The sequence below is a fragment of the Ambystoma mexicanum genome, chromosome 4p (assembly GCF_040938575.1).
Source record: "Ambystoma mexicanum isolate Mex_15411 chromosome 4p, UKY_AmexF1_1, whole genome shotgun sequence".
Taxonomy (NCBI): Eukaryota; Metazoa; Chordata; class Amphibia; order Caudata; family Ambystomatidae; genus Ambystoma; species Ambystoma mexicanum.
In genome coordinates, this window is record NC_090927.1 from 535,871,338 (window position 1) to 535,888,609 (window position 17,272).

At 46.8% G+C, this 17,272-nt stretch overlaps 1 protein-coding gene across 15 annotated transcripts in view; it reads left to right on the plus strand.

Moving 5' to 3' along the window:
* The window catches only part of FBXO25 (F-box protein 25), a 989,471-nt gene that overhangs the window by 532,211 nt on the left and 439,988 nt on the right, over positions 1 to 17,272 (plus strand). For all 15 annotated transcript variants that reach the window (XM_069606066.1, XM_069606067.1, XM_069606074.1 and 12 more), the window contains one exon: positions 2,452 to 2,636. In XM_069606066.1, coding sequence (XP_069462167.1) covers positions 2,452 to 2,636 — 185 coding nt within the window. The remainder of the gene's footprint in view (positions 1 to 2,451; positions 2,637 to 17,272) is intronic.

Sequence of the window (17,272 nt, forward strand, 5' to 3'; positions counted from 1 at the left end):
CAAGAGAACATTTTGAAAGGAGAACTGTTTTGGCAACCATGGCCGGAGATAACAGTAGTCACGGACGCCTCACTCACGGGGTGGGGAGCCCATGCCAACGACTTGACCATCAGCGGTCGTTGGTCTCCATTGGAGTCGAGACTACACATCAACCTATTGGAGCTGAGAGCGATCAGACTAGCGCTGAAAGCTTTCCTACCATCAGTACAGGGAAAAAATGTCCTGAGAATGACAGACAACACAGTGGCCATGCACTACCTCAACAAAAGAGGCAGCATGGGATCACTGCCACTATGCAGAGAGGCAATGCAGCTCTGGTTTTGGGCAATTCAAGAAGGAATCTCTCTATCGGCAGTTCACCTAGCCGGAGAGAAGAACTTGACGGCGGACGCTCTGAGCAGGCAGGGCACAGTCTCCCATGAGTGGGAACTAGCTCAGGAAGTCCTTCAGGAGATCTTCGCCCTTTGGGGAACCCCTCAAGTGGATCTGTTCGCCACCAGTACCAACAGGAAGTGCAATCTGTTTTGTTCAAGGGAATTTCCCCCGAGAGGAGCTCTAGGGGAAGCATTCGTAGTGGACTGGGAGTTTCCACTCCTGTATGCGTTTCAACCAGTCCCTGTCATTCCTCAAATGATCAGGAGGTTGAGAAGATTCCGGAGGACCATGATCCTAATTGCCCCAGACTGGGCCAGGAGAACATGGTACCGGACCTTCTGGACATGTCCATCTGCCCTCCAATTCGCCTTCCACTCAAGGAGAATCTTCTCTCACAGAAGGGAGGTCAGGTACTCCATCCAGACATCAAAACCCTCAACCTTCACGCTTGGCTTCTGAAAGGTTGAGATACAAGGATTGGGACCTCCCTGATGATGATATGGAGGTGTTGCTTTCGGCCAGGAGGCCAGCAACAAAGTCTTTATACCGCTCCCATTGGAACAAATTTTGCAGCTGGTGTAGAGAAGAGAATATCGACCCATTTTCATGTGGTACACCAACAGTGTTATCCTTTCTACTCTATTTGGCAAATTCAGGCCTTCAAGTTGGCACTATCAAGGGCTATCTCGCAGCGCTATCGATCTTCAAGCGCACTGCAGAGGAGCCATCGTATTTCAAATTACCCTTAGTAGTACAATTTCTAAAGGGATTAACTAATGTCTATCCTCCAAGACCATTCCAAGTTCCCTTATGGGTCTTAAATTTCCTATTAGGTACTCTTTTCGAACCACTCCACTCTTGTTCGCTAAGATTTCTCACCCTTAAAACGGTCTTATTAGTGGCACTAACATCTGCTAGAAGGGTGAGCGAATTACAAGCTCTATCTTGTAAACCCCCTCATACAATTTTTCATAAAGACAAAGTTGTCCTATAGGTGAAGCCTAATTTCCTCCCAAAGGTGGTTTCTGAATTCCACATCACTCATAAAATTACATTACCTTCATTCTATCCGGGGAAAGAGGAAGAAAGGCTACACAGGCTGAACCCAAGGCGGGCTTTAAGCTTTTACATCAGCAGACTTGCTAGGATTAGGCAAGCAGATCAACTATTCGTAGGTTACTCAGGGTACAAATTGGGACTACCGATAACAAAACAGACCATTTCCAGATGGATTATTTTGGCCATTCTGGAATGTTACAAACTAGCAGGAAAAGAGCCTCCTCAAAATCTCAGGGCTCATTCAACCAGGGGTTTTGCAGTCTCTTCGGCCCTCCAAAGAGGGGTTCCGGTTCGAGATATATGTGCGGCTGCCACATGGTCGTCCGCACATACCTTCACAAGATTTTACAACCTGGATTCCTCCTCTAGAGACTAGGTTTGGCAAAGCAGTATTACATTCTGTTCATTCCTAAAAGGAAACATGGCGTTTTTACTCCAACCTCCAATTACAGAACACTGCTATGGGAGTCTATCAAAGATGAGGAATACGTCGGAGGACACAATGCCTTTGAAGAACAAGTTACTTCTTACCTGGTAATGTTCTTTCGATGGGATGTTCCTCCGACGTATTCCTTATCGCCCCTCCCATCCATCCCCGCAGTAATACTTCCCTTGTGGTTGCAGGTTACGCTCCTTCAAGGTCAATAACCAATTCAGGCATGACTTATCTTATGCTACAAAGCATAACTGAGCAACGGACGCTGCACGTGGCTATTTATGGGCATGGTGACGTCGGCGCCGATACGGTGGCTGTCGAGGGACATCAACTCGACGGATGTCGATGCGCAGCGCCCTCTGCTGAAAGAATTTTCCAAGGCCAGCAAGCTGGAGACGAATTATCAAAGATGAGGAATACTTCGGAGAAACATCCCATCGAAAGAACGTTACCAGGTAAGAAGTAACTTGTTCCGTTTTTAGGCTTATCCTCATATATTGGTTCACTCTGCATAACGGTGCTAAGGGCACTTTATAATCTTTTTTTTAAAAAAGATTATTATGTATGTTTTTTCCCCTCAGTTCTGGAAGATCATCATAATCCTCGCAACATCAAGGAACTACTTCAGGATTTGAGTTCTACGCTCTGCATACTTATTAGGGAAGTGGGAAAGTCTGTGCTAATTGGAAACATCAATGTTTGGATTTATCGTTTAGAAACTATCCTTAGATGGCAACAGCAGCTGTTAAATCTTCAGATGACCCAAGTAAGTTCAGTTGTACTTCACTTCTTCCCTGGCAACTGATAAATGTGTTCATAGATTCACTCCCTTTTAGTCTTTCCACATCTAATCAATGTCCACCTAGTGATGGCTCGGAAGCAACTTTTACCTGAAATAAAGAATGTCAGATCACAATTATAAACTATGCCAAATAAGAGGATGATTTTTTCAACCAGTTTTTCTAGCAGAAACTCACTACACCCTTGTTTGATGATCCTCATTAAGATGTTTTGGCTTACACCTTATTTTCTGCTGCCCATTTAAGTAAAACGTACTCCAGTTTTTATCTGCAGTTCCTACGTCTGTACAATGTCATCTTACTTTCCTCTTTCACTTACAGTAGCCTATTTCCTCATGTATTTTTCCAATACCTGCAATGCATTGCAGCAATTTTAGATTTTATATACACCTGTTTTGGATTGTTCTCTGAAATCCTCAGTTGTCATTTCATGTTGCACTTCCCCTCTTTCAAGATGGCCCTTTGGTGTTCACTCAGGTGGTGTAAAGTGGTGGCTCCAATTCTGAAATCTGTGCAATTTCTCCATTCATTCCCCTGCAAAAAGGTCTGCATGCACTTGGTTTCTTATTACCAAAGTGTTGCATAACTATCTATTTTCCATGGCCATGGCCATACCCAATATCTAGTAATTTTAGAATATTGCACTGCACTATTTCAGGAATAAATGGAGAATGATTGGTGGGTACTCCCGGCAAGTACTTACCCTGCATATGCTGTAACTGATTTTAGAATCTAAAATGTAATCCTCCATGAAATAAGTGGCGAGTGCTCAATCATGGTTTCCATCATCGAGCACTGCCTTTCTATATGCTAGGACTGGAGTTAGAATAAGGTGGGAGTACCTAATGGCTGGTTAATAGATACAAATGATTTAAGTGTGAAAAGAACATTAATTACCATTTTTTAAAAATGTTAACAGAACATTATTAGTGTGCCACTTAGAACCTGAGGGAAATATTTAGCGATTAAACTGTTGATTTAATTGACATAGGTGATGCATTTAGTTTGCATATATTGAGTTCCTGCAAAAGTGCAGCAACTTAAAAATGTTTAGTTTTGGGTACAAAAACTCAAAAATGCAGAAATGTTTCACTCGCAGAGCTTTATGCAATATGGTGAACTAGAAGGAGTCGGACTAAGATGTGACATGTTCAAGGATGTTTATTTAAATAAGAATAACACCTCACTAGCCCTACCGCTATAAGGGAAATTCCCTACCTATTAAACTAAACTAATGGTGTTTGTAAAGTGTCCAAAAGAAATAGTTCTTAGTCCAAGCCCTATTTACTATCTGGCCCTACCACTAAGAAAAATGTAACAAAAATATAGATCATAATAATGGTGTCTATCCTAGGGTTTTGTTCGGCCCAACTGCTGTGATCTCTTTCCAAAGAAGATTTTAAAAGTTTAATTTCTCACAATGCTGTCTTCCAGCCTCTCTACCGGTTCTGAATGGCCATTCTAGTTTTTATATACTTCTGCCACCTTCCTTCTTTACATGGAAATAGTGTCTCCTTAATGCAAGGCCACCATTTCTTACCGGGTGCTTGACAAAGTTCCTGTTTTGGATTTGAGCACAGGAACCCTTCAGGTCGTCCCTGTTCCCAGTCTTGCCCAATATGGTTTGTATTTCCAGGGCTCTCAAAGCCCTTTTTCGCCCTCTACTAGGCTTCCTTCAACCGGGCCTCGGTTGGGCATCTGCCCATTGGTTTTTATGGCTTCCATAACCTGTGTAGCTTCCCCAGCCTCAAATACCAATAATATCCATGTCACTCGGATTCCCTGGGCTCCCCAAAACCCTTAGACCCTCTGATAGGCTTACATTTTGGCGTAGCCTCGGTTGGCTGAGTGCCTGTGTCCAGTATTTGGGTTTTCCTGGCTCTCGTAGCCTTTTTTGACTTTCCCAGACTCGGATACAACTGTTCGCCCATCTCCATTTGCTCTCTTGTTCTGGCCTGCTCGGCAGCTGATGTACTTGTCATGCTTTCTGGTCTCTGCGTCGGTTAACAGGCCCTAAAGCCCACCATGACTTCTGTGTGGTCGCAACACCAGGTGAGATGGTTACTTCACCGTCTCACTCTCTCTCAACTTCAGCGTTGTTGCCGTTCAGCATGCCAGCCTTCCGGCGTCTTGCTAGTGATTAGCTTGCAAATTATGAAAAAACACATTTACAAGCATAAATAGTTTTTAACATACATTGAAGTTAAATACAATTTCAAACAAAAAGATTAAAGGGAAGTGTGACGAATCATGTGGCACTGCAGAGTACACGGAACGGGAAGCATAATCGTGGAAGAAGGCAGAGGCGCAGAAGGAAGCCCAGCAGAAGGGAAGAGGTGCTCCCAAGTGGCTTAGGAGCCATCCGAAGAACCAGTGTCAAGAGACCCAACAGAGCCAGGAGAGTTCCAGGACGTGCCACGCAGACAAAGACAGCCGCTGAGAAGCTGTCAACGGCACCGTTAATCACAAAGATCACCTTACCGGCGGATAGGTGGAAGGCCGACAGGGGAGCTGGAGGAGGGCTTGACAGTATTCTGAAGTCCCGACTGCAGTAACACTGCACTGCGGCAGCTCAACACAACATGGAGATACTAGAAAAAGCCGGTGAATTTGCCTAACAACAAAGGCAACCGTGGGGTGCTCAGACAGTGTTAATGCAAACGAAAAGCGGATTTCTAATACAGAACAAGTATAACAGAAGGGCAAAGAGGGCGCAAATCTCCTATTGGAAAATATCAGTTTGGGTAAATCTGTAACCCACATTGCCACCAACCAAGAGACTCTAAAGAAAGAGCAAAGAGGGTGCAATTCTCCTCTCATGAGAAGTTTTGAGACACCTATAACCCGCATTGCCATCAGTCAAGAGACTATAAAGACAAGCAAACAGTGTACACATCTTCTCATATGAGATGTGGAGACACTTGGAGCAAACATTGCTGCTAGCAAAAGAAATGTAATCCTGGCAGGCGAGTAAACCAGGAGAAAGAATAAAGTTGTGTGAAGTGGGAATTGATTATCATGCACCACTATGGTGTTAGACTGCAATGGTCCCTATGGCAATGCGGGAAGTGCTGCTGCCTTCAATATGACGCCCGTGGACGGCCGCAACGCCATTCCCAACATGGCATCTGTGAGTCCTTGCGCCTCATTTCTGGAAACAATTCAGCAACTTTGCCGATATCAGGGAAGAAGTTCCAGGGATCATCGCGTCGCAACTTCAGGTATTGTTGCATCCAACGCTACTTCCTAGTTAGTGCCTTTTCTTCCTTGCCTTGTACTTGTTCCCATGCTTTACCTTGATCTGACTTGTAGCTCCTGACGCCCTGCATTCTGCCTGCTCTCTGCTCTATACACCCCAAAGCTGCCTGCAGCCTTGCACTACACTTTCAGTGCTATAAGGGCTTCTCCATCCTCCACTCTCCTTTACTGCGCTCCAGATATTCTACTAACCTCAGAGCTGCCTTTCAGCACCCTGAGCCTCCACAATTGCTGCTCTGCCTTAAACCACTCTGCCTTGCAGCACCTTTATGCCCCTTCAGTTGCCTCTTGCCTCCAGCCATATTCCTTGCTAAGACTATAGTCTGCTATAGTCTTAGCTTATTGACATTTCCAGTCCAATATCAGTCCTTGGCATCTGGATACCTACCTTCAATTGTCAGTCTTGACTGCCACTCACCATATCATTGTGGAGAAGGATTTTCTTTCCCAAGAAGGATTCCCTTCCAGGAGCTACTTAGAGGATACCTCCCCTTCTGGTTCTTAAGGGACAGGCGGGTCTGAGGCTCTCAGTGGAGGTCGTCCACAGTTCAGCAAAGTTAAGAGCAAGACCAAGACCCAGGTACGTCCAATCGCTGACATGAATTCTGGCAGGCAAGTAAACCAGGAAAGGAACAATTGCTTTAAAGGAAGAGACTTGGCTGTGTTAAAGAGTGTCGTGGAAAGAACACTTTTAGTTCATCATCCTGACAAACTATTATATAACAAACTGTTAGATAACAAAAGACATTTGCTGTGCTATCCTGTCAAAATATTCCATGGAAAGAATGATGGTTATATTCCTCTTAACCACTTTACATCTTCGGGAAGAATACTTTATGGAAGAAACCATTGCTTTGATTTTTGTACAAGGGGTTTATGAAGGAGACATTTGTCTTTATTGGTAATGTTTATTTATAAAGCGCCTATACACAACGCAGTGCTTCAAAGCGCTCAAGGAGGGTGGCAACATGTGGAAAAAACAATTGATTCAGAGCCCTTGAAATTCGGGAACGATAATAGTCTGCACAGACAGAGTAAGTGCATATAATACAATGAACAGTTGAGACAGCAGCAAATAGGTGGGATGACAATTCAGCAGTTTTCCAAGTGCAATTGAGGTGTGAAGACCGGGGGCAACAGGCAGACTATCTTCAGGCAAGGAGCTATCAGATCGTGCAAGTGCACAGACGGTTACAGGGGAGGAGGGGTGAAGGGGGGCACAAGTCCTGGGGTTTAAGGGGGGGTCCAAGTGCACCCAGTCGGTGGAGATTAGGGTAAGTGCAGAGAGAGCCACTCTCTTGGGTAATTTCTCAAGTGCAGTGATGGGGAGGCAAGTGCATGGCCCAGAGGCGAGTGTGAGAGGATTGGCGGGGAGTGCCAGGGACCTGTGAGACTGAGGTGCACCAGGCGGCCAGTCAGCAAGCTGTATGGAAAAAGAAGGGTGAGAGGGAAAGAGCAGAGAGATATTTTAGCAGGGTAGAGGGAGAGAGGAGGAAGAGAAGAGGAAAGGCTTGAAGAGTTTCCGGAACTTGAGGAGATCAGGTTCAAGATGGAGGGCGGCAGGGAGGCTATTCCAGACGGAGGTCCCCTACTGAGGAGAAAGATCTCCCTCTAAATCTCTGCTTGGAGAACCGGCTCACTTGCAGAAAGTTGGAGGTAGCTGAGCGGAAGGCTCAGGAGGGACAGTATTTCGATAGATATCATTGCAGATAGGTAGTTTCCAGGCCCCAGAAAGCCTTATGGACGATGCAGAGGGTCTTGCACTTGATCCGTGCATTCACGGGGAGCCAGTGCAGGGGATTTCAGCACCAGAGAGATGTGGCCCCTGGGCTTGGGGCCAAGGATATGTCTCGCGGTGCTGTTCTGGATGAGTTGCAGAGGGCGAAGAGCAGTAGCAGGGAGGTTGAGGAAGAGTCTGTTGCAATAGTCAAGCCTAGAGAGGACTCTGGAGGCAGTGAGCTACTGGGGGAAAGTGAGAAAAGGTAAAGTACCTGTGAGGAGAGATGTCCGAAATGTGAGAGGAGGAGGAGAGAGTGGATTCGAAGATGACCCCAAGGTTTTTAGCCTTGCAGGTGGGTGCGGGCGCAGGGCCAAGGGAGGCCGGCCACAGTGAAAGTGGGCAAGCAGGAGTAGGGGTCCCAATGCGAACGATCTCAGTCCTAATGGCGTTGAGGCAGAGCTCATTTGCAGCACACCATGACTAAATAGCGGACAGTCAGTCAGATATTAGGGAGGAGGAGGTGGCTGAAGGTAGCCTGAAAGATAGTTGTGTCATCAGCATAGCATTGGAAGTTGGAGTTAAAGTGGCAATCAGACGTTCCAAGGCAGCCATATAGATGTTGAGGCGTGCAATCAGGATGTTGTGTTTAATCGTGTCAAAGGCTGAGAGGTTAAGGGGAATGAGGACAGAGGGTAGTGAGTGTGTCAAGGTTTGAGAGCAGGTCTTCATGGATGTTCAGAAGAGCAGTTTCCGTGCCTCTGGATCCTCTAAAGCCAGACTGATGGTCGTGGAAGCAACCAATAGATTCAGTGTGGAGGGTCTGCTGAGAGATAGCCAACTTCTCCAGGAGTTTGCCCCTGAAAGGAGTGATAGAGATGGGGCGGTAGTTTGCCGGAATGGAGGGGTCGGCAGAGGGTTTCTTGAGAAGAGGGGTGCACAAGCGAGTGCTTAAGAGCAGTTGGGAAAACTCCAGTGGAAAAGGAGAGATTGCAGAGATCAGCCAAGGCTGGGGGGATGGAATCAATATTGTCCTTAATTGTTTTGGTGGGACACTGGTCCACCTTTTTGGAGGAAGCCGCCTTAGACCGGACTTGTCTGGTGACCTCATCAGGTGTGACGGGTGAGAGAGAAGAGAGGGAAGTGGAGGGGGGCCAAGGGAGGCTCTGGTGTAGATGTATGCTGTGGAAGAGAGGGAGGAAAGAATGTTTTGGGTTTTTGTGTTGAAGTGTGCAGCCAGGGCCGAGCAAAGGTCCTGGGTGGGTGTGGCAGAAGAAGAGGCTGCTGCAGGATTGGCCAGTTCCTTACAGACTTTGAAAAGTTTGGCTGTGCTGCTCGATGCCGCAGAGATGCAGGCTTGAATGAATACTTTTTTCTTGGAACGGATGCAGAGTTGATATTGCCTTTGAAGGAGGCGGCAAACGAGTTTGTCAGATGGTCCACCTGACGAATTCCATTTCTGCTCAGCTGCCCTACACTTGTTTTAAGGGTAGCCAGATCTGAGTCGTACCAAGAGTTGCATTTTTTTGGAATGCTTCAGTTGGACCCTCATGACAGGGGCAAGAGTATCAAGAGTGTTAGAGAGATTGAGGTTTGCAAGGGCTGTGTCAGGGTGGGAGTCAGCCGCAAGAATGGGAGGAGGAGAGTAGGTGGAGGCAAAGGCAGACACTGTCACTTTTTTCATGGGTCTGGCGACTTTGAAGCCGAGTGGCCATGCCGGCTGTGCCACTGCAAGAGGGGAGGAGAGCTTAAAGTGTGTTTACAGAAGAGAGTGGTCAGTCCAAGAGGGAGAGGGTTGTCAGTAGGGATGAGAGCTTCCAAAGTGTGGCCCACGATGTGCGTGGAGCCAGAAAGTAGGATAGAGAGGGAGAGAGAGTTGCATAGGTGGCAGAAGGGTCCTGAAGAGTCGGGAGAGTCCAGATGGATGTTGAGATCACCCATCAGGAGCAGTTGAGAGGAGGAGGAAAGTAGAGAGGAGCCCAGGTCTGCCTATTCCGAGAGGAAGAGAGTGGACTTTCCTGGTGGCCCATAGAAGATGGCCAGAAGGAGAGAAGATTTAGGAGAGAGTGAGAGCCTGCTGACTAGGCACTCGAAGGAGGAGTAGGCCTGAGTAGGGATGATGAACACAGGTATCCATTCTGGGAAGATTAGCGCCACTCCTTCACCTGTCTTCTTTGGCCTGGGCGCAGAGAGGATTTTGTAGCCTTCAGGGAGAAGTGTGTCAAAGCTTGTGACAGAGCTATCCTCAAACCATGTCTCTGTGATAGCGAGCACATCAAGTTCCATGAGTTCGAGGAGGTTGCAGATGTCCGACGAGTGTTTGACAGCGGAGCGAGTGTTAAGCGTGGCAATGTGGAGCAGCTTGCCGTCTTCAAAGGTCTTGGGGGAGGTTGGGGGGCAGCGGTTCCAGGAGGTGGAGGGACAGAGGGATAGTGGGGGATGGCAGAGGAGCGATGGCCGGCAAGGGAGCCGGGACGGTTACGCTAGGCAAGGGTGCCTGTGTAGCGGAGGAGGAAGGGACAGTGGGAAAGGGAGCCTGTGCAAAGGAGCGGGAAGGCATAGTGGGCAAGGGAGCCTGTGAAGAGGAGGAAGTAGGCACAGAAGGCAAAGGAGCCTGGCCGGAGGGAGAGGTAAGGTTGGAGAGGTGAAGGAGGAGCCTGTCAAAGAGGTCAGGTTGAGGACCCTTAACCATGATGGATCCATTGAAATAGACATTAATGATGACTCTGGAAATGGCAAAGATGTCAAGGAAACCTCCCAGCGAGTGCCAGCATTAATGGGAGAAGAGGCGATACGAGAGAGAAAGCTGACCAAGTACTGAATCCATAGGTCAGGTGCGTTACGAAGAAAAGGATGTCAGTGAGAGTCTCTCTGGCGGAAGCTGTGACATAGGTGTCTGCAATAAGAAGGCCTGGGTTAGAGCCCAGTATGTCCTCCTTAAGTTTCATCCGGCCAGGTTTTAGTGATAGAAGGATAGGAGATAGCGAAGCAGTTAGAGAAGATAGGAGAGTTAGATAGCGACATAGCTAGCTGCAGTGGTGAGCAGGTCACTTACGAGTCTGAAGTACTGCGGCACAAGGAGGATGGGGGGAGGGCACAATGGTGGGGAGGGAGACAGAGGGTAGTGAACACAGGTACATTCGATTTTAGCAGGACAGAATGAAATCACAATGCACCCACTGGGCACAGCTAAATTCAAATTTAAGCACACAGAATGAAATCGCAATGCAGCCAATTGGCAAAGCTAGGTCGATTTTAGCACACAGAATGAAATAACAATGCAGCCACTGGGCACAGCTAGGTTCCATTTTAGCACACATAATGAAGTCCCAATGCAGCCACTGGGCACAGCTAGGTTTGAATTTTAGCACATAGAATGAAATCACAATACAGCCACTGGGCACAGCTAGGTTCCCAGCACAGAATTTGAATGGCGTGTTGGATGGAAAGATATTTGTTTATTGAACTGAATAGAACATGCAACTAAATTCTTACAAATGTTTCCTGAACTGATTCAGGGGAAATGACTCAAATCCTGGTTGCAAGGATTGCTTTATGGGAACTAGAAGTTTGAACATTAGCATTTGTTGGTTGAGCTGAAAGCAGACGCATTTGCCATATGTATTTTGGTTGTGTATGTTAGTGTGAAGGTCAGATACATTTGGACACAAGCTCATTTTTCTTTATTTTTAGTTTGCTACATAGGGACATTCTCGTTTGGATAGGGACAGAGAGGCGTTTATCTCGCCCCTATTCAATTTCGCTTAGTATGGCAAACCTTGAGGAAATTACAACTTTGTGTCCGTCTCTCATTTCTGACCCCTCACAGAAGGCAAAACAATAGTAAAACGAGGAACGGGTGATCAAAAGGGTTAAAACATTTTTAAAAAGTATGGAAACCATTTAGTACAATCTGGTAACAAAACGGAGCCATAAATGAAATACTAGAGAGGTGACAAAAATAAATGTCATGTGACATGCACATGATCAGCGTTGTTTCAGCAACCCTGGCTTCAGATATCGGTGGTCACCAATGCGCCCCTGAAAGGTTGGGGCACTCATCTGTCTGATCTGACGGAGAGTGGACTGTGGCCTCTCTTTGAGTCTTGGCAAACATCAACTTGTAGCCACTGTAGCCATGCACTACCTCAACAAAGTGGTATAGTGTCCTTGCTACTGTGTAGAGAAGCATTGAGGCTGTGGTTCTGGGCTCTGGAGAACAACCTTTCTCTGAGGTGGCTCACCTTGGCAGAAAGGAGAATATCGCAGTGGATGCCTTGAGAAGACCTACTTTGGACTCCTACGAGTGGGATCTTTGCAAGGAAGTTATTCAGGAGATGTTTCCCACTGTAGAACTCCTTAAATGGACATGTTCGCTTCCAGTGTGAACAGGAAGTGTGAGTTTTTCTGCTCCAGGGAAGGTTCTCATCAGGAATGCTCTGGGGGACGCATTGTTGATGGATGAGAGGTTCAACCTCCACTATGCGTTCCTACCGATCCCTGTCATACTGATGGTTCTCAGGAGACTGCGCTTGCTCTGGTCCGTGTCAAAATTGTTTGCCCGTAGTAGGCTTGGAGATCGCCAAAACATGTCCATCTGCCCTCCTGGGTGCCTCCTGAGGAGAGTGGATCTGCGCTCCTTGTCAGAGGGGTGTGTCCTTCATCTGAACATCGGCACTCCGAACTTTCATTTTTGGCTGCTGAGAGGCAGAGATACAAGGAGTGGGACTTGTCAAACGACATCCTGGATGTACTTCTCTCAGCTCGGAGACTGGCCACAGTCTATTTAGGCCTGCAGATAGTGTACATCCTCAGCTTGGTATCCGGGAGAGGAATCTGGAACCTTTATCCTGTTCCATTTCCTCTTTGTTGGATATTTTGCCATCTTTGGTCCGGATGGGCCTACAGATCGGCACTCTGAAGGAGTACCTGGAAGCTATCTCTTACTTTTAAAGGACCGATGAGCAAGGCTCTTTTTTTCACAATTCCTATCGTTATGCAATTTTTGCAGGGATTGTGCACTCAGCTTCCACCACACCAGTTTATAGTTCTGGAGTGGGATTTGAATTTAGTGTTGATATTCCTTATGGGTGCCCCCTTTGGATACCTGCATTCATATTCTCTTCAATTGTTAACCCTTAAGGGGATTTTCCTGGTTGCCATCACTTCCACAAGGTGAGTGAGCTCCAAGCGTTATCTGTTAAACCTCCCCATTTGGTTTTCTCCAAAGAGAAGGTGACTAGGCGAGCGAGACACTCTTTCCTTCCAAAGGTGGTCTCTGATTTTCATCTCTCTGAAAAGATGCGTCTTCCAGATTTTTTTCCAAGAGGCAGGAGCGATCCATCTGCTGGACTGGGTGCAGGCTCTCAGCTACTATGTCTCTCGGGCGTGGAAAGTCCAGAAAGATTACTAGCTTTTTGTGGCTTACACTGGTGCCTGTGCTGGCAGGGCTGTGACCAAATGGGACCCTCTCAAGGACGATCATTATCTGCATCTCGTAATGCTATGATCTAGCTGGGAAAGATATTCCTGAAGGTCTCAGGGTTAATTGTACCAGAGGTCTCGTGTCCACCTCTGCCCTACAGAGGAGGGTTCCTGTCTTGGACATTTACCAAGCAGCCACTTGGGCTTCTCTGCATAGGTTCGGTCAACATTACTGTTTGGTTTGTGTTTCACATTAGAAGCTGTCAATGGGTAAATCGACGAATTTCATGAATTCAATTCCGCAAAAAAGCAGATAAACTGAAGAAAGATATTTCAGTAGTCTCCAAAGAAAAGGTGTACCCATACCTCTCTGGTGACTACATATCTAATCCAAGGGGATTCCAAAACAGAAGACCCTCACTCTACCCAAATAATAAACTCAGGGTTGCCTTCTCTGATTTCAGCACCTCGAGTGATGGCACTGAAGAGACCACTCCATCCACATTTTACACAGACAATCCGCTTTTTTTAGAATGCGGACTAGCCAGAGGCTGCCGACCTCCAGTACTAAAACCACCTCAAAAACCAAGACGCACAAGGATTCTTCAATACCAGGAGAAGGGCATTCACTAGTCTTCAACTTACCCTCTATAAATTTATTCCAACCATATGCCTCAGTCAGTCACTGAATCACAAACACAATAAGATTCTGTGACTTTTTCCGCAAAATCAGACTCAAAGTGTACTTTGCAAATATATATTCACAACACCAAGCTCCTTTCACTAACATTCAGAATTAATCCACCTTCACACCCCAGGACTCAGACATGCCGCCAGAAGTATTGACGTTGGAAAAAGGCATACTGGGAGATGCTTCTAAATATTTTCTCACACAAGAACGTCTATACACCAAATAATCTGTCCAAGGAAGCAAGAACAGCTTGATGACATTATCCATTCGATCACCAAGGAGGACTACGTCAACCATGTCTAGCCAGTTTTGGAGAAACTGCGACAACAACGGCTATATGCCAAATTGGAGAAATGCTTCTTTCATGTGACAGAGGTAGAATTCCTCGGCTTTATTCTCACACCACGGGGCGTACGCATGGACACGCGCAAGGTAGATGCCATCCTTAACTGGCCCTCACCGACATCCATAATGGGAGTACATTGTGTACTCGTGTTTGCCAACTTTTATCGCTGGTTCATTCCCGGGTTCTCCCAGAATGTCCACCCAATCACCTCTTTACTACGGAAAAATAAACAATTTCATTGGTCCGCAGAGGCAGAGAAAGCCTTCCAGGAGCTAAAACAAGCATTCACCACAGTACCAATTCTACGGCATCCTCAACCAGAACTACCGTACGTGGTTGAAACTGATGCTTCCAACATAGCAATGGAAGCATTCCTGTCACAACGAGACCCCGAAACAGGTCAGTTGCATCCAGTGGCATTCTGGTCTAGCAAGTTTTCAGCCCCTGAATTGAATTATGCAATCACTGATAAAGAACTGCTAGCAATTAAGGCAGCGTTGAAAGCCTGGAGACATTATCATCTTGGAGCTAGACATACAGTCACTGTCGTCACGGATCATCGCAATCTACAATATCTGAAGACCGCTAAAGCGCAATCATCATGCCAACTCCGCTGGGCTCTCTTCTTTGCGAAATACAACTTCGTCATCACCTATAAACCCGGAGTACGCAATGGAAAAGCGGACGCTGTGTCTCGCATGAGTGAGGGAGAAGAGACTTTCACTACACCAGACCCTGTGGCCATCATCCCTGAAGGACGAATCCAAAGCATGATTGCCGCAACCACCACTCTAGACAATTTAAAATCTGACCTGCAACACTTGATGAGTCCAGCAGCGCAACAGGAATAGTTAGTGAAGGGACACCGGTATACGATCGTGGACAACCTACCATACTACCAAGGACGATTGTACATCCCGGATAAGAAATTACAGAATCAAATCATCGCAAACTATCACGATCCATTAGTAGAATCACATCCGGGAATAGCCAAAACCCAAGCTAAAATAGAAAAATTACTGGTGGCCAACTTGGCGAAAGGACATTGTCCAGTTCATCGAAACCTGTGGCACCTGTGCACAACACAAGTCCCAAAAACAAAGTCCTGCAGGTCTGCTTCGTCCTTTAGAAGTACCCCCAGCACCTTGGCATATGCTATCAATGAATTTTATTGTAGACCTTCCCTCCTGTGACGGATGCAATACAATCTTAGTCGTCGTAGATCTGTTTTCCAAAATGGGCCACTTTATTCCCCTGATGTGACCAAGAGTGCTTTTACTTTATTTCAGTGCAGGAGTGCTTTTATTTTATTCCCGGAGCTGAAAGCCTTTATTCCAGGAAACATCCTCATGTGCTGACACATCGGGCGTGGCTCCCTAGGCCTGGTCTTCATGTGCTGACTCATCAGGTGTGACAGGCAGGCTGAACCTGGTGGGCGTGGCTTCAGAAGCTCATCTATATAAGCTGCTATATAAGCTTTTCCATCCTAAAGGCCGGTGCTTCGCGTTGCTGTGCATTCGCATGCAACGTGACGCTCGCCGCCGCTTTGACCAGTTTACTTACCTTTGAAAACAGACGTTCTCCTGCATACTCACCTCCAGGAAACTGGTGCTTCATTGTTTCATCTGCAAACTCATCTCCTTACATCCAGTGATCTTGATCCCGACGCCGCAGCACCGCACTCCGCATCCACAAACTCAGACCCTGTGAAGAAGAAGAAATGCAAAGTTGGAACATCCGTCCTAGGGCCGTGCCGCATTTGAATCCCACGCGCCCCCTAGTTAACAACTTACCAGCTACTGTACCGTTGCAGCTTCGTTCCTCATTCCCTCCAGCTGTCGTCTCGAGCTCCGCAGCTTCTGCTGGGCCGGCAACATTGCCTGCAAGGGAAGAAAGCAAAAGAGCAAACATCAAAAGTGGAACGGACAGCAATACAAGACAACAAACTTTACAATACAACAAAAACAGACGAGGAAAGACAAAGGCAAACAGGAACACTTACCTGAAGTATAGTGGCTTAGGTGCAGCAGGACTGGACTGCCACGTGCAAGGGACCAGTGAAGGAACTCGGTCCAGATCATACAGGCACCCCCGCCAGAAGCAGCAGGACGGAGTGCTCGCCAAAACGAATCAACAGGTGAGCTTTCCAGGGACAGCACATCCCACGGGTACCACGGTTTAGGAGAAGGGGTCTGGAAGGGGACCAGGCGCACAAGCTGGCATATTCACGCCGCCTATTCTCCATGCAGGAACAGACTCGAGCAGCATCACCTATTACCACCAGTCACCACATAAGTGCAGAGGGTGAAGTCGGACCCGAGCGACCTCACCCCCGGGAGGGCTGCAATCGTGCCCCAACGCCTCCGCAGAGACCAGGCGAGCATAACAATTACAGCCCTTCACATCAATGAAGAGGCTTTGGAAGTGGCTGTACATGCTCGACTCAAGCAACGCACCACATAGAGTATTGACAGAATTCTTAATCAAGTTATTCAGTTTTGCCAAAAACACTTCCTCCAGATCAGAGGAACTGCAATGGGCGCAGTGTTCGCACCAAGTAAAGCCAACCTTTTCATTACTGCCTTTGAGGTCACATTTGTTTTCACCAACCATCAGTTCAGCCAGAACATGTTGGTGTCGCTATATTTTTCTAATCTGGACAGGCACCAGCGACTTATTACATAACTTCGTGCCATGGCTCAACAACCTTGAATTTACTATGAATTTCAGTGCCAATGAGATTCTATTCCTGGACCGAATAGTGAGGCACACCAGTGACAAATAACATACTACCTTATTCAAGAAACTGACTGACAGAAACACTATCCTTTCTACTCCAGCCAACATCTCAAACATCTGAGACAATAGTCCATTTTTAAGCCTACATTGTAAATGCACCTTACGATCAGATTGCCAAGAACAAGCGGAAAGCCTGATTTCCACATTTTTACAAAGAGGCTACCCGTTAACTGGATGAGGAGGAACGCCAAAAGAGTGTGGCACACAGACAGGGACTCTATTCAGTACAAACAAGCCCAACAGTAAAGCATCCATTCAGGCCTGTGTTACAGCGTTTTCTAGATTTACTCCAGCCTTGAAACAACTCAGCCGCAGGCATTAGACCTCATTGGAATTGTCCAAATTATTGAATTTTAAACTTCTCTTT